General features: G+C 39.8%; 2 protein-coding genes and 1 long non-coding RNA gene across 3 annotated transcripts; 1 reads left to right on the plus strand and 2 right to left on the minus strand.

The window, feature by feature from the left end:
• Positions 1 to 10219: 10219 nt before the first annotated feature.
• LOC130569736 (natural killer cell receptor 2B4-like) lies at positions 10220 to 14801 on the plus strand. Its single transcript, XM_057359559.1, has 5 exons — positions 10220 to 10349; positions 11462 to 11791; positions 11896 to 12189; positions 12290 to 12400; positions 12495 to 14801. Exons 1-5 carry the CDS (start codon positions 10301 to 10303, stop codon positions 12605 to 12607), a joined length of 897 nt encoding a protein of 298 aa, XP_057215542.1. The 5' UTR covers positions 10220 to 10300; the 3' UTR covers positions 12608 to 14801.
• LOC130569741 (uncharacterized) lies at positions 12394 to 16906 on the minus strand. Its single transcript, XR_008964888.1, has 3 exons — positions 16594 to 16906; positions 15199 to 15265; positions 12394 to 12543 (listed from the first exon to the last, which is right to left on the minus strand). It is a non-coding gene; the product is annotated as an uncharacterized LOC130569741 (long non-coding RNA).
• Positions 16907 to 17755: 849 nt separating this feature from the next.
• On the minus strand, positions 17756 to 21172 carry LOC130569737 (uncharacterized). Its single transcript, XM_057359560.1, has 6 exons — positions 21012 to 21172; positions 20423 to 20743; positions 19312 to 19434; positions 18882 to 19232; positions 18503 to 18802; positions 17756 to 18396 (listed from the first exon to the last, which is right to left on the minus strand). The coding sequence occupies exons 2-4, from the start codon at positions 20733 to 20735 to the stop codon at positions 18994 to 18996; spliced, it is 675 nt and encodes a 224-aa protein (XP_057215543.1). The 5' UTR covers positions 20736 to 20743; positions 21012 to 21172; the 3' UTR covers positions 17756 to 18396; positions 18503 to 18802; positions 18882 to 18993.
• Between the last annotated feature and the right edge of the window lie 6525 nt (positions 21173 to 27697).

Genomic DNA, 27697 nt, shown 5'->3' on the forward strand with positions numbered 1-27697 from the left:
GCTGTGGTAACCATGGAACAATGAGACAAGACTGGCTGAGAGTACTGTTCTGCACTCTTTGATGCAACAAGTACATCAGTTGTGTTTTTGGTTCCGGTTGATCTAACTCAGCGGTCTCCAACCTTTTTAAACCATGGACCGGTTTTGTTTTAAAAATATTCACACGGACCGGCTGGTGGGGGTGGGGGGGAAGTACAATGAAAATAATTACTCATTACTGTGAATAAATAACTACATATTACGTACTTATTTATTATTAATTTATTTAACATTTAATTTCCATTAAAGTCAAGCTGCGCATTCATGCCAACTGCGTAAAAATAAAACATCACAGTCAATTTAATTTAGTTTAAATCGTCAAACTTCGCCTCATTCCAACTTCATACAACAACTAAATAAAAACATTACAAAGTCAATTTAATTTACATGAAATCGTCGAACTTCACCGTCATTCCAACTTCATACAACTTAATAAAACATTACAAAGTCAATTTAATTTACATTAATTCGTAGAACTTCTAAATATAACGTTACAAACAAAGCCTTTTACAAACTCACCATAACTCAATTAATGGGAGCCTTGGGCTTGTTTCCCTGCAAAAATACTGTCCAAACGAGGAGAGATGGGTGACAGTGAGACGCGAAGTGTGTTGCAAATGTCCAGCCTGCTTCGTAACTTTGTTTTTGTTGCTGTCAGTACAGAAAACCCTGCTTCGCAAAGGTATGAACTTGGGAAAAGGAGTAAACATTTAAGAGCCTTCGCAGCTATCGCTGGATATTCCGCTTTTAATTTTATCCAGAAGCCTGCAAGGGAGGATGTCTATGTTCTTTAGTCCCCCATCATTTGCAATTTCAATGAGCTGGTCCACATCATGAACCGACGTGGATGATTCGTGGGGCATATTTGCAAAAGGATCACGAACCCATTCTTTTCCGATTCTTGGATCGCTCGAGTTTGGAAAGTAACCTTCAAACTCTACTGACAGTGAAGCTATGTGGTTACAGATCAGCTGGGAGAGAGATGGCTCAGGTTTCTTCTTTCCGAAATGTCCAGATAATGTTGGAAACATGTCAAATGTACCCGTTGGCACACGCTGTCCCCAGAGCTGCAATTTAGCTTTGAATGCAGACACTTTATCTGCCAACTTAAAGACAGTTGTCATTCTTCCCTGAAGGGACAAATTGAGTTCATTCAACAGGTTGAAGATGTCACACAGGTATGCAAGTTTACCTATCCATTCGTCGTCACCAAAGTTTGCTGCCAGTGGTGATTTTCTTTCTGAAAGAAATATCTGTATCTGCTCTCTTAACTCGTAAACTCTCGCCAAAGATCTCCCCCTAGAAAGCCACCTGACTTCCGTGTGTAACAGAAGGCGTTTGTGTTCTGCTTCCATTTCTTCGCAAAGCTGTTAGAAAATTCGGGAGTTGAGGGCATTTGCTTTGATGTGGTTAATTATTTTAACAACGTCATTCAGCACAGAGTGTAGTTCTGGTGATATTTTACGGCTAGCCAGCATTTCCCGATGTATGACACAGTGTGTAGGTTCACATTCAGGGGCAACTTCTTTAACCCAGGTAGTGAGGCCGGACAGTCGGCCAGTCATACACGCAGCTCCGTCTGTGCATATTCCAATGCAAAATGACCAGTCAAGTTTCCCTGATATGTAGTCATTCAAAGACTTGAACATTTCTGCCCCAGTTGTGTTAGTTGGCATTGAGCGCACACACAACATGTCCTCGTGCACATCGTCTTGAAATATATATCGCACAAAAACAAGTAGTATTGCCTTGTTGTCAACATCGGTCGATTCGTCGACTTGCAGTGCATACCACGGTGACTCGTTAATCCTTTCTAACAATTGCTCTTGATGTCATGTGCGATGTCATCAATTCTCCTTGTGACAGTGGTAGCTGAAAGAGGAATCTGGCCTATTTTGTTAGCTGCAGTTTCGCCAAACATCTCACGGCAAATGTCTTTGGCAGCCGGCAAAATCAATTCCTCCCCAATAGTGAAAGGCTTTTTAGCTTTAGCGATACGATCAGCCACCAAGTATGATGCTCTCAGTGCAGCTACGTTTGTCGACGTATTGGCTTTCAGCAGTTGCTGTTGCCCTATTTGTTCACGTTTTTTTCGTTCAAAGTAATCAAAGGGTTTGTTTTTCAGTGCTGGGTGCTTAGTTTCAAGATGTCGAAGCAATTTTGAGGGCTTCATTGACTCATTCGCTAATTTATCTCCACATATTACACACATAGGGCTTGGAGCTTGTGAGCTGCCGGTAGCGACGAACCCATAATTTAGATATGAATCGTCATATTTTCGGTTAAAGGTGGCTTTCTTTTTCCCCTTTTTCTCGTAAGTAACGTTAATTGTCTCTGAATCCCCATCACTTGGTCTTTTCTTACCTCCTCCACTAAAGAAACCTTCGAGCGATGTTTGTTTGGCACTCATTTTAATTCTGGCTGAACATGGAAAGTCTAATCATTGCTTAAAAAACGCGCCCTCTGTGTAATTTTGAACGGTCGCTCTTAAAGGGCCAAGGCATAATAAAAATATACAGTGGCGTAACAGGGATTTTTAGCACATTCTTGCGACCCGGCAACGGCTCTTTCACGGCCCGGTACTGGGTCGCGACCCAGGGGTTGGGGACCTCTGATCTACTAATGCAGCCTAAACCCTCAGAGGATTTATATTATGGAAGGTAGTGTATGCAAGATTAAAAAGATGCGTCTTTAGTCTAGATTTAAACTGACAGAGTGTGTCTGCCTCCCGGACAGTGCAGGGAAGACTATTCCAAAGTTTAGGCGCTAGATAGGAAAAGGATCTACCACCTGCACTTGATTTTGAAATTCTAGGTATTACCAACTGACAGGACGCCTGAGAGCGTAATGCACGTGAAGGACTGTAATACAAAAGGAGTTCATTCAAGTACTGAGGAGCTAAACCATGTAAGGCTTTATAGGTAATAAGCAAGATTTTAAAGTTAACGCGATGCTTTATAGGTAACCAGTGCAAGGTTGACAGAACCGGGCTAATATGTTCATACTTTTTTGTACGTGTAAGAACTCGAGCTGCCGCGTTTTGGACCAATTGGAGTTTTTGTAATAAGCCTGCAGGGCAACCACCTAACAGTGCATTACAGTAATCTAGTCTTGATGTCATGAATGCATGAATTAACTTCTCTGCATCTGCGATTGACAGCATATGACGTAGTTTAGATATATTCTTAAGATGGAAAAACGCAATTTTACAGGTGTTGGCGACGTGGCTCTCAAATGACAGATTACTATCGAATAGAACGCCAAGATTCTTTGCTGACGACGAGGGTTTTATGGAACATCCGTCAATAGTTAAACAGTATTCTTGGTTGTTACTTATAGCAGTTTTCGGTCCAATAAGTAACACTTCCGTTTTGTCCGAGTTCAGTAATAAAAAGTTGTTACTCATCCAGTTTTTTATATCGACTATGCATTCCATTATTCGATGGAACTGCTGTGTTTCATGAGGCTTCGAGGAAATATAAAGTTGAGTATCATCAGCATAACAGTGAAAGCTAACTCCGTGTCGCTTTATTATATCTCCTAGAGGTAGCATGTATAATGCGAAGAGCAGAGGCCCTAAGACTGAGCCCTGTGGTACACCGTACTGGACTTGCGATTTGCGTGACACCTCATTGTTTATTGCTACAAATTGAAAACGGTCGGATAAATAAGATTTAAACCATTTCAAAGCTATTCCCTTAATGCCGACATAATTTTCGAGTCTATGTAGGAGTGTGCTGTGGTCAATGGTATCGAATGCAGCACTAAGGTCTAGCAGCACCAATAACGAGATACAACCTCGGTCAGACGCCAATAGCAGATCATTTGTAACTCTGATCAAAGCAGTCTCTGTACTGTGACATGCTCTAAATCCAGACTGGAATTCTTCATTGATGTCATTCCTTTGGAGGAAGGAGCATAATTGAGTTGAAACTACTTTTTCCAGAACTTTAGATATGAAAGGTAGATTCGATATAGGCCTGTAGTTCCTTAGTTCTCTAGGGTCGAGTTGGGGTTTTTTGACAAGGGGCCTTATAACAGCCACCTTATATGCTTTAGGCACATGTCCTAATGTCAGAGATGAGTTAATAATACCAAGAAGAGGATCTATAATTTCTGGGAGCATCTCTTTCAGTAGATTTGTAGGTATAGGGTCTAGCATGCATGTTGTTGATTTAGATGATCTAATCATTTTAGACAGCTCATCTTGATCTACGGTATAAAATAATTGTAGTTAGTTTGTTCAGCGGGTTTCACTTCTGATTGCATTGTTATAATTTTTTCTCTAATATCTTGGATTTTATATGTGAAGTAGTTAGAATAGAATAGAATGAGCTTTATTGGCCAAGTATGTTTCCACATACGAGGAATTTGTTATAGTGACAGAAGCTCAACAGTGCAACAGAAAGACAGCAATAGGACAGAACACAGATGAAAAAAATAATATACAATAATAATAATATACAATAATATAGAAATAGGCAATGTACAAAACAGCAAAAACACAATATACAATATAGACAATTATGTATGTACAGGTCTGATACTGTATGTGCAAATTTGGTGAATAAATAATGTAAAATAGAGTTGTGTTTTCCGCGTTTAATGTCAAGTGTTCATAAGATGGATAGCCTGAGGGAAGAAACTGTTCCTGTGTCTGGTCGTTCTGGTGCTCAGTGCTATGTAGCGTCGACCAGACGGTAACAGTTCAAAAAGGGAGTGTGCTGGGTGTGAAGGGTCCAGAGTGATTTTACCAGCCCTTTTGCTCATTCTGGATGAGTACAGTTCTTGGAGAGTGGGGATGGTTATACCAATGATATGCTCAGCAGTCCGGACTACCCTCCGTAGTTTTCTGAGATCAGATTTGGTAGCTGAGCTGAACCAGACAGTTATAGAAGTGCAATAGGATGGATTCGATGATGGCAGAGTAGAACTGTTTCAGCAACTCCTGTGGCAGGTTGAACTTCCTCAGCTGGCGAAGGAAGTACAGCCTCTGCTGGGCCTTTTTAACAATAAAGTCAACGTGAGTGTCCCACTTCAGATCCTGAGAAATTGTGGTGCCCAGGAATCTGAATGACTCCACTGCAGTCACAGTGCTGTTCATGATGGTGAGTTTGGGGAGAACAGGGGGCTTTCTCCTGAAGTCCACAATCATCTCCACAGTTTTAAGCGTGTTAAGCTCCAGGTTGTTCATAAATTCATCACTGCTATGCTGATATACAGGATCAGAAGTCACTGACGATTTATTTTTTGTTAATTTAGCCACTGTGTTAAATAAAAACCTAGGGTTGTGCTGGTTTTCTTCTATTAGTGATGAAAAGTAGGCGGATCTAGAAGTTTTTAGGGCTTTCCTGTATTTTCGAATACTATCCTTCCATGCTGTACGAAATACCTCTAATTTAGTTTTCTTAAAGTTGCGCTCCATTTTTCGGGCCGCTTTCTTTAGAGCCTGAGTGTGTTCATTATACCACGGTGTGGGGCTGCCATTTTTAATCTTCTTTAAACGTAGTGGAGCAACTTTGTCTAGCGTTACCGAGAAGGTGGAATTAAAATTTTCAGTGGTAATGTCAAGATCTTCAACGTTATTTCTCATGATTTGAGACAATTCGGGCAGATTATCGAGAAACGCATCTTTGGTAGTTGAAGTTATTGTTCTACCATATTTGTAACAATGAGTTTTATTTGCAGCCGTAGGCCAGTGAAGCAAACATAATACCAGATAATGATCCGAAATGTCTTCACTCTGCTGAAGGATTTTAACGTCGTCCACATTTATACCGTAAAACAGTATTAAATCTAAAGTATGATTACGAAGGTGAGTGGGTCCTGACACATGTTGACTAATGCCCATGGAGTTAAGAGTGTCTTTGAAAGCCATTCCTAAGGCATCTGTAACGTTATCTACGTGGATGTTAAAGTCACCAACGACAAGGAGTCTATCTGCGGCCAGTACTAGTTCTGATAAGAACCCACCAAATTCTTTAATAAAATCTGTGTGGTGCCCTGGAGGCCTATATACAATAGCTAGAATCAATTTAAAAAGTGTTTTATCTTTAGTATTAGGTGTTGAAACATGAAGAACCATGACTTCAAAAGAATTATATTTAGAGTTCGACTTCTGGGAAATGCTAAGAGAGTTATTGTAAAGTGCTGCGACACCTCCCCCTCTGCCTTTTAGACGAGGCTCGTGTTTATAATAATAATCTTGGGGGACAGATTCATTTAAAGCAATATAATCATCTGGTTTTAGCCATGTTTCTGTCAAACAGAGCATGTCTATTTTATGATCTGTTATCATATCGTTAACAAAAAGTGCTTTATTAGAGAGAGATCTAATATTTAGCAATCCGAGTCGTAACAGTTGATTATCTGTATTTTGTTCATGTTTAGTTTGTTTAACGTTTATTAAATTACTTTCAAGAGGTTTACGCATTATTTTATGTTTGCTAATCCGGGGGACAGACACAGTCTCTATTTTGTGATGTTTGGGAGAACGGATTACTACATGTTGTACATTTTGTGTATTCTGCGACGTGAGACGGCAAGCAGACAGTTGGTTAAGCCATACTGTCTGCTCCCTGACCTGGGCCCCAGCGAGTCAAGTTTTAGCATTAGCATTAAGACTTTTTGCCATATTTCTAGACAGGATGGAAATCCCAGCCCAGGAGGGATGGAGACCATCTCGTTTCAACAGGTCAGGTCTGCCCTCAAAACTCTTCCAGTTATTTATAAAAACTATATCATTCTGCAGGCACCACTCAGACAACCAGCCATTTAGTGATGATAATCTGCTATAAATCTCATCACCACGATAAGCAGTGAGGGGGCCAGAGAATATTACAGTGTCTGACATCATGCTTGCGAGCTCACACACCTCTTTAATGTTATCTTTTGTGATCTCCGATTGACGGAGTCGAACATCATTTGTGCCGACGTGAATGACAATCTTACTGAATTTACGATTAGCCTTAGCCAGCACATTTAAATTTGACTTGATGTCAGGCGCTCTGGCTCCCGGTAAACATTTGACTATGGTGGCTGGTGCCTCTATGTTAACGTTCCGAACAATAGAATCACCGATAACTAGGGCACTTTCAGCAGGTTTCTCAGTCGGTGCGTCACTGAGCGGGGCAAACCTGTTCGAGACTGTAATCGGAACGGTCGAGTGATGTTTTGTCCTGCGACTACGCCGTCTCACAGTCACGAAGTTTCCCAGCTGCGGAGGATTTTCAACCGGAACCGAGCTGTGTGCGCTAATGTTGCTCGCATCCAAAGTGTTTTCTATCGTCGTTAAACTCTTACTATCCTCAGATAAAGATTGGATGCGAGACTCTAATTCTAAGATCTTCTCTGTCAGCCTAACTATTTCCCTGCATTTATCGCATATAAAGACCCTCGCAGCTGACAGAGAAGGCTAAGCTAAACATATGACATGAGGTGCAAGTAACAACTAATAGGAATAGAAGCCATAACTCACCGGATTTGAAGTGCAATTCCAACTTACCACGGTTGCTCGATGGATCGTAGTATACTCGCTTAAAAAGAGAAACAGTTAGCACACAAGACAAACCAGAGGCAAGATGATATTCCACAGTGTAAACAGAAAGCAAGCTAACACGCTATTGCTATGCTAACGGCGTTAAATTAACTATCACTTTTGGTTTAGAATCTTCAAGTAAATAACAACAACAGGGTTATTGAGATATCAGGATAAGTTAGCAACGACAATAATAATTAACGATAATAAAATACACTAATATTAGAGCGAAGTGTAAGTGCACTGATACAAACAAGCCGCTGGCAGCGATGCAGGAAACAGGAGTTAAATGTGTTGTCTTCTCATGCTTGACATGGTCAACTTATCAAAAACGAGTTAAACGTATTACTTAGTATTTCTGTGCTCGATACACTCCCCCAAGGTTCGGAAAGGTTTCGGAAAGAAAAACCATTACGTAACAACATTTCCTAGTCCCTTATTGGGCAATTCTCCCAGAAAAGCACGCCCACGGCAAGGTGAAAGAAATAGCCCACCCACGCGTCAACCGACGAGCCATAGGAAGACCCGCTTGCCATCAAGATTGGCTGCACTGTGGGCCTGCAGCTGCAGCTCGTTACTCTTGCGATAGTGAGCGAATTTGAGGTGTGTTTGTTTGTTCACGGCATTTCAGTGATGGATGTTATATAAACGGTGGATATAACTCTGGATTTGCAGTTTTTTTAAACTGATAGATGGAGCGGTCCCAGCACTAAAAGATGCCAGACATGAACCGGGCGCGGTAACGGTGCGTTTCCACTGGCGCGGAGCGTGCGGAGCAGAGCGAGCGTTTTCAATTCATTTGTATGAGAGCTGCGCTTGACGCTCACCTGTTGCATTATGGGACCGACAGCGGGGCAGAAAGGGCGTTGGGAGCAGCCTAGAGCGTCAAAAAAGTTGGGCTCTTCTTGACTTTATGCAAATATCTAGCGGCAAACGCCGGGCGGCAGCCAATCGCTGTGAAAAGTAGGCGAGCCAAGATTGACGTATGCTTCAGATTGCTTGCGGAACTGGTGGAGTAGTGAGCTGAAACTCTTGTCATCTCTCTCTATCAGAATGTAATTTTTATTGTTTCTTTGTATCTGATTTTCTCTTATTTGTGTCTTGCTTAACTATTGTGTAATTTCTTTTATCAGTGACATTATAAATGTACATTCTGTTTAATATTTTCAAAAAATAAATATGCTAAAAAAGTGTGCGCCTAATATTTTAATGCATTTTTTATGTTTCTGTCTTATGAATGAAACTGTATTAAACTGTCATTGTATATATTTATTGCTAATGAAGAAATAAAGTAAAAAGTGGTTTTATTTTAATATATTAAGAGTTTTATCAGAACTATACTTCATGCAATCTTAGTTTTTTATGTATACATTCGTAACAGTTGAATTACTGATTATCACCAATATTTCATTAATATGTTTATTCATAACCAGACCCTTTTTTGGAGACTAAATATCAAATTAGCCTGAAATGTATGTAATGTATTTATTATATGATTGTTATGTGTCATGGATTACACAGGGAGAAAGAACCCAATTGCAGGCAGCAGGGATGAAGGGGTTAACAAAGGATATTTATTACAAAAAACACAAAACAAAGACCCACGGTGGGTTATAACAAGACAAGCGGGGTAAAGACAGGACATAGACTAACTATCATTAAACTGAAATAAACAACACTAGACATAAACTAGACTGAACACTTACTACACTTGACTGGGGTTGTCACAGAAAACAGGAACACAGCAGTACATAAGTCCACAGCATACAGGGGAATTCACATAGGTAAGCACACCACACACAATGACCGAACACAGGACAATGAAACATGAGGACTATATAAAGGGGAGCAAATCAAGAGGGAACAGGTGCGGGACATGAACTAATTAACAAGCAATAACGAGACGAAAGGGCGGGAACAGAGACTAGACCTGGAGAGAGAGAGTATGGCGGACCAAAACTGTCTCTCTCCACATGAAACAAGTGATCCTGCCGTGATTCTGCCACAAGATCAAGAAAGACATGACAAGATGAGGCAGAATCACGACAGTTATGGCCTTTGTTTTTGTTTCATGTAGGCTATAGCTACGCTTGTCTCTTTGGGTGGTAGATGGTGACAAATGAGGTGTTTAGCTCGCAAACCGCTGTTGTAAGAAGAAGAGAAAATGATTCTTTTGGGAGGCGTGCTCTAGTAGTGTACTACTGAACACGCCTTGAAGCGAACGCTTTTCAGCGTTGCAAGCGGCACGCTCCGCTAGTGGAAACGCACCGTGTGTCAAACTAAGTCATTTGTCTGTGTTTTGTTGGCAGTGGGTGTGCATGTTCTTTAGTTCCACCATCCCCCCCGCACGCGTTGTATGTTTTTGGAAATAATCTTACAGCTGTATCTATCTTTTATAAATGTGACTAAAGACTAAAGTGCGATAATTTTCTTTAAGTACTCAAGATTAACATGAGATACGCAGAAACTGTTTATGGCCAGAGCTATGGTCACTTTAAACGCACATAAAATAGTTATAATGCAGTTGCTCCAATCCAATCTGTGAGGTTCGATATCAACAATGGAAATGTGAGAACGAATAAGACTCAGGACACGCATGCTCAGTGCTCACAGACCGGTGTTGATCTCACCAGCCGTAGACTTTCTGTATAAGACTTTGCAACACTTTCAGATCATGTCATCAAACGTGTGAAACTATTTCAGACCTCTGAGCTGTTGAAGAAGATGTTTCTTGTGTTTGTTTATCTCTGGTTGTACTTCTGCCGTCTACAGGGTAAGTCATAAACATGTTTTATTATTTAAGGGTGAAGTTAATTCAGTGTAATAACGGCCTCATTATTACAACTCATTAGATCTGATCTTGTATGCTTCTATTGTATGTCTAGTTTAATAAAATCTTGTTTTGAGGTCTGTGATCTCACATAAATAATAGAATCGGTGCATTTGTTAAATAAATGTCTCATAAGAAAAGAAAAACTTTATTTAAATGCCCTGTTAAAGATATAGTTCACCTCAAAATAAAAATTCTGTCATCATTTACTCACCTTCGAGTTGTTCCAAATATGTATACATGTCTTTGTTCTGATGAACACAGAGAAAGATATTTGGAAGAATGACTATAAGCAAACAGTTCTGGGGCACTTTTGACTACCAGTGTATTTTTCCTACTGTGGTAGTCTATGGGGTCCAAGAACTGTTTGGTTACAAGCATTCATCCAAATATCTTTCTCCGTGTTCAACCAAACAAAGAAATGTATATAGTTTTGTAACAACTATAGAGTAATTCATGACAGAACTTTCATTTTTGAGTGAACTCTCTCTTTAAATAACTGAAATTAACAAACTGAGGCACTAACAAGGCAGTATTTTATAAACTAAACTGTTGAAATTTCAGTTACTTTTCCCCATTGGTTGAATTTGTTAACATCAGTGAATCGTTGCCTTAGAATCATATGGGTCTATCTGACATTTTTGTCAAAATTGAACTATTCACATAGCCTATTGATATTCTGTGACAATTTATTTACATTATGTGATGTTTTTTCTTCACATTGTACATTCTGGGACTGTTTTTCTGTCTGTCCGTCCGTCCATCCGACAATATTTATAATATTAAGTTGTATCGGTTAACGTTATTTAATGCAAAGTGAACTACCATTATCAGGGATCAATAAATGCTGAAAACTATATAGCTCTTTGCTTACCAAAAGAAAATATTTCTAATATTTTATATAAAAACATTTTTATTAAAATCTTACGATCTAGTTTGCAAAGGTAGAAAGCCAAATGTCATTTCAGTTGTCAAAAACTACTGATAAGTTTCTTAGACTAAACTAAATTAACTCAAGATCTTTAATATGTGTGAACACATCTCTGTGTCTTCAGGTGTGTTTACAGATGAGGTGAAGTCAGTGTCAGTGATGGAGGGACATTCTGTGACTCTACACATTAATACTGCTGACACACACACAGATGATCTGATAATGTGGAGTTTTGTAACTCAAGAGTCTCGAATAGCTCGAGTCAACAGAGAAGCCAATAGTGTTTTAGTATATGCTGATGTTCATGATGGGATGTTCAGAGACAGACTGCAGGTGGATGATCAGACTGGATCTCTCACCATCACAAACATCACAACTCAACACTCTGGACTTTATCACATGACCATCAGCGGCCAACAAGAGACCTCATACACATTCAACATGACTGTCTATGGTGAGTAGAGATTTATTATTTGCTCTTTTACATCTATATGAATGTGTCATAAAGCCTCTTAACATTGATTATAAATGTTCTGTTTGTTCTCAAATGTTTTTCAGCTCGTCTGCCTCTTCCTCACATCACCAGTTACTGTCCACAAAACTCTTCATCATCTTCAGTGTCAACATGTGTGTTGTTGTGTTCAGTGATGAATGTGACACATGTGAGTCTCTCCTGGTACAAAGGAAAGAGTTTATTGTCCAGCATCAGTGTGTCTGATCTCAACATCAGACTCTCTCTACCTCTGGAGGTGGAATATCAGGACACAAACACATACAGATGTGTCATCAACAATCCCATCACAAACCACACACAACATCTCAACATCACTCAACTCTGTCACAAGTGTTCAGGTGAGTCACATGTGATGTTTGTGTTTATTCAACAGCAGTTATTCTGAGATCAGACGGACTGATTTAGTTACAGTACACTGACTGTTTTTATTCATTACAGATCCCTTTACTCATATTGTTGTGATCTGTTGTGTTGTTGGATCTGTGATGATTGTAACTGCACTTCTGATCCTCTGCATCTGCAGGAAACACACAAACACACATCAGGAAGGCAAGTGGAAACTAATGCTACTGTAATAATACTAAATGATCATTTGTAAAGAAACAGATCAAGTAAGAGTATTATGTGTCTATTATTGTTGTAGAAGCCGTTCAGACGGGTGAAGAGGAGATCACATATGCTGAAACAACATTCTGTAAAAGACAAACACACAAACAGGTGAGATCATTCAATGAGGTAATAACACCTGCATTTTGACTTATTTCTTTTTTTAGTTATATTTTTGGGCCTTTTTATGCCTTTAATAAGACCGCAGAATAAACTTGGGAAACTAACTTCAGTACATCCACTATGACGTGTTTGTGCTCCTGACAAGATTAACAGTCACACAGGATTAAAAGCAATAAACTCAAAACACTTTTTTTACATACATTACTGTAGATGCTGGGACAACCACATCTATTAATCCCTGAACTAATAATTTATTATAAATAATTCCAGAGATTATTCTGTTGATTTAATGTTGTGTTTGTGTGTTGTGTGTTGTGTTCAGAGAGCTGTAGTGGAGGATGATGTGGTGTATGACCGTGTCATGAGACAATAATCAAACTCTCTGTGAAACTCTTCTGATATGAAGAATCAGATGTGTGATTATTTTCAACTTCTGCTATAATTGATCAGATTTATTTCTGAGTCTGAACATCGTATGTGCATAATATTATATAAAGTATATGTTTTATATGAAATGTCTGCATTCATTCCAAGATTCATCTGTTATCATCACCATCACATTCACAAGCATAAAACACATGTTAATTGCCACAAATGTTAACAATTCACTATGTATGAGATTGTTAATAGACAGCCGTTTAAACATCAAGATAGAACTGTAAAACATTATTATAAAGAGTGATAAATATTAATATTAATAAAAAAGATGAGAGCGACCAAAGAGTCATTGTGATTTCAAAAACTCCTGAAGCAAACACAGTATTTGTACATGTGCGTCACTCCAACACCTTTATTCCTGGGGTAAAAGTCAAACCTGATGTGCAGAGAAATGTGGTTTTGTTCTGCTGGTGAACATGAGATGCCGTTTGTGGTTGTTGACCATATGTGTGCATGTCAGAGGATAACATTTTCCACTCTGCACAAAAACATCTTTAATAAAGTATTGAATGCATCAATACTAACGCATAAAAATAAAGATTGCTTTAAATTACACACATAGTGATAAAATATATATACTGTACTTTATAGGTATACTATCGTTTTTGGATTGAAGTAGTCACATAAGTGTATACCACATGCAAGAAAGTAAAAGCAATGCTCAAGCTCTGATCGTGCAAGCGATGCTAAAAATTTTTTTTCCAGCTTCAGCGAGAGATTGCATAAGTTTCTCAGAAAACTATTCTTGATATCACACTTCAGTCACATGTCCTGTGCTGTCTTGCGCCATTTTGCAGAAGAACACATGCTATTTTAATCTGTCAGTGTAATGGGCGAATTTTAAATGAATAAATTTGAAGAAAAAATGTATATTATTTACTGCAAGCTGCAATAAAAATAGTTAACTTTCGTATACAGTAGCATGACAGCAATTACCTGATCTGCAAATGACATGTGACCATTCATCCTACATAAAAACTAGATAGTTGATGTTTATTTTCTATATTATCATAATTTAAATACCATAAATAACCATAAATATATTCACAACCTCATGTCAACTATAGTCAATGAGACAATTCAAGATCACGCCCCATTGCTTTCTGGTCCAAAGCCTCTATTAGATGCCAAAGGCAAACAACAAAACAAGGCTAATAAACACTCACTGTGTGCTGTAAAACTGGTGAAAAAACACATTTGTATCCTAATTTACATAATAAAATATTAGAAGTCGAGACAGCAGGTAATTTTTCAGAAATAATTCAAATATTGTGTTTAGCATAAATATGTGATATGAATAAAAAGTACTCATAAATGTCTTTTAAACGGTAGCCTCATTTGAAATGAGAGGTGGTTTGGACCCAGAGACGGATTAGCCGGTCTGCTCAATATTTTCCAACACTTCACTTTGATTCTCACCCAGCAGACATTCTACTGACTACTCAACTTTATAACTCAACTTATTCTACTAACCCCAACCTAACCGTCTATTGATACTTTAACAGAAATTGGCTGACATACAGTTCAATAAAATGGGAGTTAGCTGACATGTAGTCACTTGGATGCGACACTTCAAAAATAATGTCTTGGCGTATAAAAATAAAGCGTAACCTATTGCATCTATTAGTGCTTAATTTACACTATTGACTCGAGAGTCATCTAGCGTCCAATACAGGAATTCACATCTTAAAGTTTAGATTTGACTGTGATCGGCATAACACGTCTCACAACAGACAGAAACCCCATAATAATCACTACATTGACACAGCATTGTGAATGTTTCAAAGAAGAAAAATAATCTGGGTTCAATTTGACAAAATAGGAAAACCTAGTTCCAGTGGGACACTTACAATATAGGTGAATAAAACCCCTTCATACACATTTAAAAGTATGGCCACATGACGTAAACATGATCTTTGTGTGATCAAATCACCATCAGTATTACATGCAAAGTCACTTTCTTTTATTCAAAACATTTTGCCAGGAAATTAATACTTTACCAAGATACGCAAGCAAATGTATCACAATTTTTTTTAATTCATATATATTTGTGGCTTCACTTTTGTGCCTTGTTAAGGACTTTTGGTTTGTTAAGGTGTCAAACTGATGATTGAGAAAGGAGCGCTAGTGAAGCTTAAGAAGACTAAAGGTCACAGAGAGGTTTGAATTACAATTCTCACCTTTATAAGAGATCTTTCTACAGACTAAACTGATGAAGATACTGCATCTGTCCTCTGAAACCTCCACCTGAAGAACATGATGCTTTTGTTACAACTGTCAACAATATAACATGAAATAATAGACAAATAAAGCTTTCTAAACTATGACTATTAGGTCCATGACTGACAGCCAAAAATGTTTCCTAAAATAACTCAATCAGTTGTAAGGACATATGTCTAAAGTATTTGTTACCGTCATGTTTGTAATGTTCAATGTCAATCTGCACAAAATAAGAGATACAAACTGTGCTACACACAGAGTTTAGTTTGCTTGAGGGACCAGAAAAAAATGATTTCCCTGATTCACATATTCATCCATATGCTCTCATTCATTGTTTAGTTTTTTTTATTTATCGAGTCATATTGCATGAATCACATATATAACATCTTTTTTTATTAAAACTGCAGTTTTATGATTTTATGCTTTTCATCAATGCATATTACTGTTAGTTTTTAAACATTTCTTTAGTAAAACAGTTCACAAAATGTGTTGTCAACAAGACTCTGCAGCGCCTCTTTCTTTCATTTGATTGGCCAGTTACGCCTCTTTCTTTCATTTGATTGGCCAGTTACGCCTCTTTCTTTCATTTGATGGGCTAGTTACGCCTCTTTCTTTCTTTTGATTGGCCAGTTACGCCTCTTTCTTTCATTCGATTGGCCAGTTACGCCTCTTTCTTTCTTTTGATTGGCCAGTTACGCTTCTTTCTTTCATTTGATTGGTCAGTAACTCCCGCCTTCTATGATTTGATTGGCCAGCTCAATTATTTTGACACCGTCGAGCGCTACTAGAACCACTATAGGCTTGTTCGACTTGATGCGGCGCAGCAAGATCCGACATGCGGATGACATCAAAGTACCGCGAGAGCGATTCGAAAAACGATAAAAAGTTTGCTTTCGAATCGCTCTCGCGGTACTTTGATGTCATCTTGCGGCGCCGCATCAAGTCGAACAAGCCTAATATATCCCTGTATGCCTGTAACTCTAACTAGTGACGGATAGATATCACTGAATAAAACAACACACATTCTAATGTTTTACACTGCAAACACAATGATGAATCTCCAGCTGTTCATTAAAACCACCGCAAAAGTTATTTGTGTGGTGTGTTACCCAGGGGTGCCTGCAGGATTTTATCTCTGGAATAAATGCACAGAATCCCCCACCCAATATAAAGCTCTCACACACGCAAACACTCAAGAAATGCCAGAAAAATAATTCATATATAAGATATATATATATATAAGATAAACCTTGCTTATAGCTGTTTGAAGCTAAAACCCTGGACCCGATCAGCGCACATTCCACAGCAAATTGCTGTTAGTAAACAAGTTGCAAAAATAAAAGTTTTTGTCTCACCTACTAACGTTACTCCCTCGTACCGGATTGTGACGCAATCCTCATTGCTAATGTGGTATCCATGTGATTCCTTTCTTGCCGATTGAACGAGCAGCATTACTTTGCTATTATCTTTGTGCTCTGAGCCGAGTCTGAACAACAATTTAAGATATAACAAGACGCTCCGGCATTAAGTGATGATTGACACACTGGTAACGCTGTTCTAGCATTTTGCAGCTGTAAATAAGAATACAAGCCAGCTATTTTTCGGCTAAAGACTTTAATTTAAAGTAAACTACCGCTGACAGGCGTGCTTTGTTTTGTTTGTGCTCGGAAGGCTGTATCACTGAGCGCTCCTTTGAAGTGTTGCCATGTTCATTTATTTTTTTAATACTTTTTACCCTGATTTTGGTCTTTAACTCATAATGCTCGGCACTTTATTTGTAAAAAATGCTCAGTTACGGATATTTGATTTTTTTGTCCTTATAAAATATAACATATTTGGACTTTTTAGGTTTATTTTCGGTTAGTCTTTGTTGGTTGTTTTTATCTATGAAGATCTGGCAACATGTTACTTTAACAGATCGTGAGAACTGCTAACCAATACATGGTTATTAACCATACACACAATTGATTTATTTACTCTCTTTCTCTCTTGCTTTCTCAATATGTCATGAGTGTACACAGATTAATAATCAATTTTAAATACTATTTAAATATTTAATCATATAAATAAAATTATAACTAGCGCCCTCTTGTGGTACGCACAGTGCGTACAGCTGCAGCTGTTACCAGTAACGTTAGACCCACAGAGACCACCAGTCTCCTTGAAAACCAATACAATTCCTATTATAGCCATTGAAACAATAAGCATTACTCCGATGGTTTATTCAGATATGAAATGTTTTTAAGTCACCATACCTGACACAATAAAGATGATTGTTGGTGTCCTGTTGAATCTGTTTGGTCAGTCAGTTTCCGCAGCTCTTTCTCATTTTAAACGCTTTATTTTGTGATTTTTTTCACATTTTTTTTCTTTGTGATTAACACATTATGGAGTTTCGTCAGTTAAGTAAAACAGAGTTTTTTTCTCGTGTAGACCTTATGTACAGTACATGTAATGCAGAGTGCGCCACCTAGTGCCCACGGCAGTACCTTCACAAACTGAAACTGAATGTAAGTAATAATAATACTGTAGAATATATATATATATACATGGATAAGAAAAAATCAGATTAAATACAACACATCTCAAATCATACATTTCTCAGGCTGAAACTCACAATAAACTAGTCCAAACACTAAATCCACCCATCCACTGCAAAACACATTTATTCACGTTCCTATACAAGTACAACTTAACCACGAAGCACAAGAAAATATTCACATTTATTCATTTGTAATTCGCATTTGGCAGTGGCAAGCATGATGCCCTACAAAAGCCACCCAACAAGTATTTCTATATATTTTATTTGATCAATCTTATGGCTTCTCTCCCCCTGTGGCATTACTGATAGAAAAGACCCCAGAAGTTCAGTGTGGATGAGCAGATCATCAGTGTAATAATCACACACTGAATACTGCTTATGAATACGGATTTACCACTCATTCAACATACTAGTGTTGTGTACTATAGTGAAAGTGTGCATACTTGGACTGATGGACTAAGACTTTTGATATTAACAGAAAATACACAGCAGTCAGTGAGTTCGAGTGTAGTTCAGATGTTGTCTGTAACTTTAATATTAAGGCTTATATTTAATTCTCCATTCACCAAAGGCGCGTTTATCTCCACTGACTCTCTCAGCTCATTTGCTGATGGATCTGTAAGAGACACAGACGATTTACAATAACTTACTGCTTTAAGGATAAAAAAAAACACAGTCATTTGTTTTATTTATTTCAATAAAGGTATTACTGTATTACTCACCAGTGACCATCACACACAGTCTCCTCAATGAGTTTCTTCCACCGTTGATGGTCTTCAGTGTATAAACACCAGAGTGTTCGTGTCTGACGTTGTTGATGGTCAGATCTCCAGTCTGATCATTCACTTCCATGTCTTTAAACAGATCACCATCATCATCCTCACATGAGATACTGTGGGCAGGATTGATTTCAGCTATGGGAGTATCTTCCTCTCTAAACCTCCACTCGATCTTCTCATCTTTCTCAGTAACACCCGTCTTAAGAGTGACCGATTCTCCCACATTCACTTGAATGAGTTTATCTATCAGCAGCACAACGAAAGAGAAAATGTCAAAGCAAGTTGAAAACTTGAAAACAAAATGAAAGCCACCGGTACTCACCGATGACAATCACATGAAATCTCTTAGATGAACGCTTTCTTATTCTGATGATTTTTAAAAGCTTTCCACTTTTGATATTGAAGAACTTTCTATATCTGATGATGTTGAGTCGTTACACTCCAGAGTCTTCTGTCGTGATGTTTGTGATGGTGAGAGATCCGGTCTGATCATTCTCCTGCAGTCTTTCTCTGAATCTCTCTGATGGTCGCTGAAAATTGATGGTCGCGTTTTTAATTTGAGCGATCTCCTCATCTTCATACATCCACTGGATCACATCATCTCTCTGTATGTCAGTAAGATGATCAGTACGTAAAGTGACAGAATCTCCCTTCATCACTGTCATCTCCTGAGCTGCTCAGCGAAAAAGAAACACAGATTAAAAAACAAAACCTGAATATTTCCTTAAATGTGTTACACCTTCAGTTCTTACCTGAAAGAAAGAGTCTGCGGTGATACATGCAGCGACAGTAAATCACAAAAGCGGTTACACCGGCAGCAAGGAAAAGCAGGAAAAAACATATTCCAACTACAGAAACTAAAGGCAAACCCAGCGCTGTAATGACAGAGAGAGATCTCAGAACACATCAGCAGATATTAGACAATAGTAGTAAACTTCATTTATATGTCAAGGATAACTTGAAAACTTAACAGGAAAGTTAATTCAATAAGATGAGCAAAACATATTATATTTAAAGAGACATAAGCATGATTTAACGCTTCAGATCATGTTTACTTTTGTGATGTTTTTTATGCTGTCGTTTCATGCATTCAATTATTTTTTCTTTTTTAAATCATTTTATTGCATAAAAGAAATAATAAAAAATGCGTAAAAATTTGGTTTTTCAGGAGAAGTAACATTTGTACACACAGCAAAATCGCCAGTGTTAAAAAAGGTCAAATTAACACGCACAGTGTATATATAATTCACACTCTCAAAGTATGGATATATAAACACTGTGAGTGTTAATTTGACCTTTTTTAACACTGGCGATTTTACTGTGCAACATTAAGAATCATATAAAAAGACGGCGCCACTGTCCTGTCAAAAATAAAGCCATGAAACGCTAAAAAAATATCTAAAATTAATGAATAAGAGAGAGCAATTGTAATCGGTCACATTTTAAACAGCGTGATCAATTGTGAAAATAAAGGTGCGGGAAAAAACAATGAGAGAAAGTTTTCAAATCAAGTTATCACTTATTTTTATATTTGGGCAATAAGAAAAACACAATGAGCAATAACTTCATTAATAATATGATATACAATATATGACATGATGAAGCTTAAAGTTTGTATAATTCATTTGAACTACTGGTTATACGTTGAATTTTGGAACTATACATTATGCACATTGGCAATCTCTCAGTCAATTCTATATACAGTGTTGTGTTGCCCTTCTAAATACTGTTTGAATAAAATATATCACAAATCTCCTACACCTATAATTTCACATTCTTAATAAATATTCTTGTCATTTCAAAGCAAGACCGTGACCAACTCTGAAAGAAATATAAACACAAATCGAACGTTCTGTTCCTCACCGGTGACGGTCACATTGAATCTCCTGTGTAATGAATGTCTGTTACCGCTCATCTTTACTTCATAAACGCCCGCGTGTTGAGATCTCATGCTTGTGATGGTGAGAGATCCGCTTTGATCGTTCAGCTTCAGTCTGTTTCTGAATCTACCGTCGAGAACATCATCATACGTAGTGAAGCGTTTGTCTGGTTTATATATTTCAGCTATCTGAGCGTGTTCATCTCCAAACATCCAGTCTATCAGATCATACGTCTGCATTTCAGTGTCAGTGTACAGCGTGATTGAATGTCCCTCCATCACTGACATCATCATCATCACTCCACCTGTGTCAACAACAGCATTTTCATTTCATCATCTCACAAGTCTAACAGGTTTTCTCTTGAAAAAGAAAGTAAGAACAAGCAATTGTGCAAGAAAACATAAAGACTCATTATGGTAAAGGTCAAATTTACCATAACATGTAAATGCTCATCAAAATGTATGACTTTCATTCTACATGATCATATGTTGCTAAACTATGACTGTGCATTAAAAAAATAACATTCCAAGTGTTTCATAAAGAACTAAAATAGCAAGACGTGATGTACTCACCACTGACAGTAACTCTGAATGACTGGTGTGTTGTATGTCTATTGATGCTGATGATATCGACTTCATAAAGTCCAGAGTGTTTAGTTTTTATGTTTGTGATGGTGAGAGATCCAGTCTGATCATCCACCTGCAGTCTGTCTCTGAATCTCTCATCAGCATCATCATCATANAGGCCTAATTAATATAGGCTATTAAATTTTTTGTTTTAATGTATTTTGTTTTGCTCAATTTTATATTAAGTTGTATTGTATTTTATTGAAAAGCAAGACAAATTTTTAAAAGCAAATTTTGACTATTCAGTTTGTGCAATAGTGAAAAAATAGCTTAATAAATAGAAGAAATGCAAAAACCATATTCGGTGTTCGGTATTATTCGGCCTTCGGCCAAGTGTTTCACATCATGTTCGGCTTCGGCTTCGGCCAAGAATGTTAGATTCGGTGCATCCCTAGTAAGCATAATACCAGATAATGATCCGAAATGTCTTCACTCTGCTGAAGGATTTTAACATCGTCCACATTTATACCGTAAAACAGTATTAAATCTAAAGTATGATTACGAAGGTGAGTGGGTCCTGATACATCTTGACTAACGCCCATGGAGTTAAGAGTGTCTTTGAAAGCCATTCCTAAGGCATCTGTAACGTTATCTACATGGATGTTAAAGTCACCAACAACAAGGAGTCTATCTGCGGCCAGTACTAGTTCTGATAAGAACCCACCAAATTCTTTAATAAAATCTGTGTGGTGCCCTGGAGGCCTATAAATAGCTAGAATAATTTTTAAAAGTTTAAAAGAAAATCTTCACAGCAAGATTGAACGACAAGTGTTATTTGATAAAGGTTATAAGTTAAATTGCATTTCTGTCATGTGTCAGGATACATTTTAGTCCACTCCTCTGTAAATCTTTAAGGTTTGGCTGTCGCTTGGCAAATAGGAGTTTTAGCCGCCTCCACAGATTTTCTATAGGACTAGGGTCTAGAGCAGTGGTCACCAACCCTGTTCCTGGAGATCTACCGTCCTGCAGACTGCAGCTCCAACCCTGCTTCAGCACACCTGTCTGTAATTATCAAGCAAACCTGAACACCTTGATTAGATAGTTCAGGTGTGTTTGATTGGGGTTGGAGCTGAAATCTTCAGGATGGTCGATCTCCAGGAGCAGGGTTGGTGACCACTGGTCTAGAGACTGGCTAGGACATTTAATGTGCTTCTCCTTAAGCCACTCTTTGGTTGTCTTGGCAATGGTTTGGGTCTTTGTCATGTTAAAGGTACATCCACGACCCATCTTCAGTGATCTAGTTAAGGGGAGGAGGTTCTCGTCAAGATTTTAGGGTACATGGGCCCGTCCCTCAGCCCCTCAATGCAGTGAAGTCATCCTGTACCCGTAGGGGAGAAGAAGCCCTAAAGCATAATGTTTCCAGCACTGTGCTTCTCTGTAGGGATGGTGTTCTTTGGGGTCAACTGCATTTCCCTCCCTCCCAAAACAGGAGTATATTTAGGCCTCAAAGCACTTTCTCCAATGCCTTTTCTGAATCATTTTGATGTTCATTGTCAAACTTCACACGAGCCAGGTGGGCCTTCTTGGGCAGGAGGACCTTGCGTGGTGCTTCAGGATTTCAATTTATTGTGGCATAGCGTGTTACCAATGGTTTAATTGCTATCTGTGGTCCCTGTGGAATTCTTGCTGGTTGGTAGGGGATCAAATACTTATTTCACTGACTGAAATGCAAATCAATTTATAACCTTTTATGTACGTTTTTTCCCTCTGATTTTTCAGTTGATATTCGGTTTCTATAAGTTAAAATAAACCTACCATAAAAATGATAGACCCTTCATTTCTTTGTAAGCAGGCAAACTTACAAATCAGCAGGGATCAAATAATTATTTCCCTCACTGTAAGTGTCGAACAAATGCCCAACTGACAGACTTACATTAGTAGCTTTCTAGCAAAGAGCTAACTTTTTTACCGCAAGTTTAATGCATCCAAGTTTAATGCATCCAGCCCAAGAAAGATTGTCTGAAATACTTCAAATGTGTTTCTCAGCTTAGCTTAAGTTCAGAGAGTAAATGAAGCCCATGCTCTTAGAAAAAAGGTTCATTGGGGTTCTATATACAGTAGAACCCTATAGCAGGGCTCCAGACTGCGCCTAAAACACAGTTTGGAAAATGTTAATTTGCGAGTGATATTTTTGCGGAGATCGCCACTGGTGACCATGCAAATGTGTTTGTATGAAAACCCAATAATGCCCCCTACTTGCACATGTATTTATGTTGCCTTTACGAGGTGAGGAGTCCAGACATGCCCAGGCAGGTAGGCGGGGCTAACTTATTCCTACCGGAACACGAACACACAGAATTCACTGTGGTAAAACAAGCTGGACTGCTGCGTGTTTGCACGTGTGAGTGATTGATTAAAAAGTAAGTTCTATGTTTACATTTCAACTACCTTTAGTAAATCTTGTGTATTATTGACAGTCGCTTACAGATTATAGCAATCATATTGTTTAAACTTAGTGCTGTAGTACTCGAGTCCGGTCTCGGACTCGAGTCCTGACTCGAGGCGTTTTTTTATGGTCTCGGACTTGTCTTGGTCTCGGTATTTGAACTCGGACTTGGTCATTGGTCTCGCAAATGTTCTAGTCGGTCTCGTCCGAGTCCAGTGATATATGTTTCCTTTTCTCCTTCAAAAGAAAACATTAATAGAGCAATATTCTTGTGATCTGAAAACTAATGATCCGAAAACTGTTGCCGACTCGCGACTCTAGAACGAGAGCTGCGCGTGCTCATAAGTTCTCTTTTCACACAGCAGTTCAGTGTGTGCTGTTGTTGTAATTAAATAACTCCGGTATATTGGTTCAAGTCCGCGGGACTGTCATGCACGCCAGAAAGTGAATAACTGAATTAATTTGTGGATAATATTAAGTGTTTACAGGAGACGCTAAACGGGAACGATTCAGCTGAACTGGTTCGACCGGTTCACTTAAAAGAAAGAACCGGTTCGAATGAATGATTCGTCCGCGGTGCGAACCAGCATCAATCATTCATCAGGCACGATGTCAGTGAGCAGCGGCATAATACAGATTGGCTTTACAAACCATAATAAATGTATCGACAGTGCGCTTAAATGGAAACTTTTTGCAACAAACTTTCCCCGAAACATGTGGGACAACATCCAATTTCGTAAGACACCGGCAAAGGCATCACAAAGAGAGGTAAGTTAATGCCTTGTTTCAGAAATAGCATTGCATTTGAGTATTTTAGACAGTTTGGAAAGTAGGGCTTAAAGATAAGATTGATCGTATTTTTATTGTCATTGTGATGAACATGTTATTTAAGGATGGGCACCGACGTACTTATAAACGAGCCGTGGAGCCCCTGCTCTTTCTAGCGGCTCCTCTATCGAACACGCACGGCCAGGCGCACGCACGCACACACACACACACACACGCACAAAAGTGTTCATTGCTGCACAACCTTGAAGTTAGGAGGGCTGATAAAAAAGTTCCTTAAAAAAGTAATAAACAGTTACACTTCGGCTTTGTGACTTTAGTGCTATACCTATATACTAAAATTAAAATGACCTTATTTTATCTGCTTTTTGATCATTACAAACAATAATGAAAATGATTATCTTAGAATAGAAGATATGCTGTCTCTTGCATCACATAAATTATCAGTAGTTAAGTATGTGGTTGTGACGAGGGAGGCGTGACGAGAGCCGTGGGAGGAGGAAGCGAGGCCGGGATGCGATTGATAACGAGTGTCAGCTGGGTGTCATTCCGGCCTCGTATCTCTCACGGAGGAGCGGAAGCATAAAAGGACAAACGGCAGGAGAATATGGCGAGAAAGGACCGGGCCCGGAAGTGTTAAGTTTTGTTTATGTTCGTGTGGCCGGCAGTCGTCCGTGAGGGGCTGCCGGCCTTTTTACTTCTGTATTATTGTTTGTTTACTTTTCATTAAAGTTTGTTAAATGTTTGCCGATTCCAGCCACTTCCTTCCGTTTCCCTTGAAGTTTTGCTACATTGGTGCCGAAACCCGGGAGGAAGGAGGGACATGCTGTCAAAGAGCCCTCGCCGCCGAGCGGCCTCGCGGTGCTGAGGAGTTCGGGCAGCGCGGACGAGGGACGTCCGCCAGCGGCTGCCCGAGGCTGTGCTCCTTGGACGAGGTGGGATGGTGGCCATAGAGGGAGCGGAGGAGTTGCCGCTGTTGACCATGAGCCGAAATCCTGTTGCCAACAGCCATGATGGTGAGGAACAGGAAACGGGGAACTCGTTGCCGGCTGCCCTCAGCCAGAAGCCATCGCCGGCCGCCAGGAGGCGGAGGAGGATCGGGCCATCCACCGAATGTCCAGCACCACAGCATAGCACCGCGAGGAAGAGCCTCTCGGCTGGCTGAGGACCGAGCGACGGCGTGTCGGGGAACCGGACTCTTTTTTTTTCCTCTCTCGCCCCTGTCGTTACTGGTGCTTCCGTCTCCATTCTCTCGTCTCGTCTGTCCATACCCCCAGGCGCTGGGGCCGTTGAGACTGGCCCCCCGGGGGGGGGAGTAAGCACAGTCTCGTGGGTACCCCCCAGCCGGTGAGGGGTGATGGGGGTATGTGACGAGGGAGGCGTGACGAGAGCCATGGTAGGAGGAAGCGAGGAGGAGCGTATCTCTCACGGAGGAGCGGAAGCATAAAAGGACGAACGGCAGGAGAATACGGCGAGAGAGGACCGGGCCCGGAAGTGTTAAGTTTAGTTTATGTTCATGTGGATGGCAGTCGTCCGTGAGGGGCTGCCGGCCTTTTTACTTCTGTATTATTGTTTGTTTATTTTTTTGTTAACATTTAACAAACTTTAATGAAAAATAAACAAACAATAATTTAGGACTTTCCGAGCATACTTATCCAGTAGCTGCTCTCCAACACAAATATGCTCACATCCGATCCTTACCATTGCCACAGATCGAGCGAGCCCAACCCTTGCTATTAATTGGGACTGACATGCCATACCTAATATTGCCAGTTAAGCCGGTACGTATGGGCCCTGTTAATGCACCCATAGCTGTGCATACCAGACTAGGTTGGACTCTACAAGGCCCTGTGGGATACAGCCAAACAGCTACCTCCGATCAGCAATGTCTGCACATCTCTGTAGATTCTCAGAATGCTGAACTCATGAAGAATGTTGAGCGCCTTTGGCAGACCGACACCCTACCCTACCTTAATGAAACTGCGGCTACACGTTCGAAACAGGACCAACATGCGCCAACACTGCTCCAAACCCACACCGCTAGAGTAGAGGTGGATGGCGTCACACGATATTCTACGCCTCTGCTTAGACGTCCAAATGCTGTAACTCTTAAAGCCTCAAAGGAAGCAGTGCTTGCCAGCCTTCGCAGAACCGAACGAGGGCTTGCCAAAGACCCAAAACTCTCTGAAGCATACTGCATGGAGATGAAAAAACTCCAGAAAGCTGGCTATGTAGCAGAAATCTCAAGTCTGGAAACAACGGAGAAGGCTAGAGCTCTTGTAAATGGACTACGACATGGGTTACTCCTTTCTGGAGGGTTTGACCTTCGGCAATGGGCTAGCAACAAACCAGAAGAGATTGAACACCTCCCACCGGAAGCAAGGTCACAAAGCAGTGTACTGTGGTTATCCCAAAAGAGTCAGGATCACTTAGAGGGCACACTTGGATTACGATGGAATTGTCTAACTGACTCCTTGGGGTACAGACCCCACCGAGTGGAAGGCCTCCCACCAACCTTAAGAAATATCTATAAGGTATTAGCATCGCAGTACGACCCTCTCGGATACCTGATTCCATTCACCACCCAAGCTAAGGTACTCATTCAGGATCTGTGGAAGCATCACGTAGAATGGGATGAATTCATCGAATCTGACACCCTACGGAACAGATGGCAAATCTGGCAACAAGAATTGTCTCACCTACAGCAGCTGGAGATTCCTAGATGCTACACTACATCTCAAGAGTATGAAGAAACATGCACCAGAGACCTACACATCTTCTGCGATGCATCAGAGAGAGCATACGGAGCAGTATCATATATGCGCACAGAGGATATAGATGGCAAGGTACCCGCTCACGTGTAGCACCCAAAAAACAAATGTCAATACCACAACTAGAACTGAGTGCAGCACTCACTGGAGCACAGATAGCTAAACTCCTCCAAACAGAGCTCACAATTGCTATCAGGCAAGTCACACTCTGGTCAGATTCCACCACAGTTCTTCACTGGCTTCAGTCTGACTCTTGCAGGTATAAAGTCTTTGTAGGAACTAGAGTTGCTGAAATTCAGTCCCTCACAGATATTCATTCATGAAGATATTTTGATTCTGGCAACAACCCAGCTGATGACATAACCTGAGGCAAATCCTTGAGGGAGTTAGTCACCCTGCCGTTGGACTCATGGACCAGATTTCCTGCATCAGTCCGAAGCATTCTGGCCAACCATGCCAGTTGCTAAACCTGACCCAGATACGGAATTAAAGAAATCAGCACTCTGCTCTTGCACCTGTGCACACGTTCTAATACAAACCTCCCGGACATTAATCAATTTTCTACCTGGAAAGACCTGATTAAGGCCACAGTGGTGTACCTACACGGGGCGGCTCAGCCTTCTGCACCAGAATCAGATGAAGCTGAGCAATTTGTTGCTGTAGAGAGGCTCCTTTTACAGCAAGCTCAA

The sequence above is a fragment of the Triplophysa rosa genome, linkage group LG19 (genome assembly GCF_024868665.1).
Source record: "Triplophysa rosa linkage group LG19, Trosa_1v2, whole genome shotgun sequence".
NCBI classification, from domain to species: Eukaryota; Metazoa; Chordata; class Actinopteri; order Cypriniformes; family Nemacheilidae; genus Triplophysa; species Triplophysa rosa.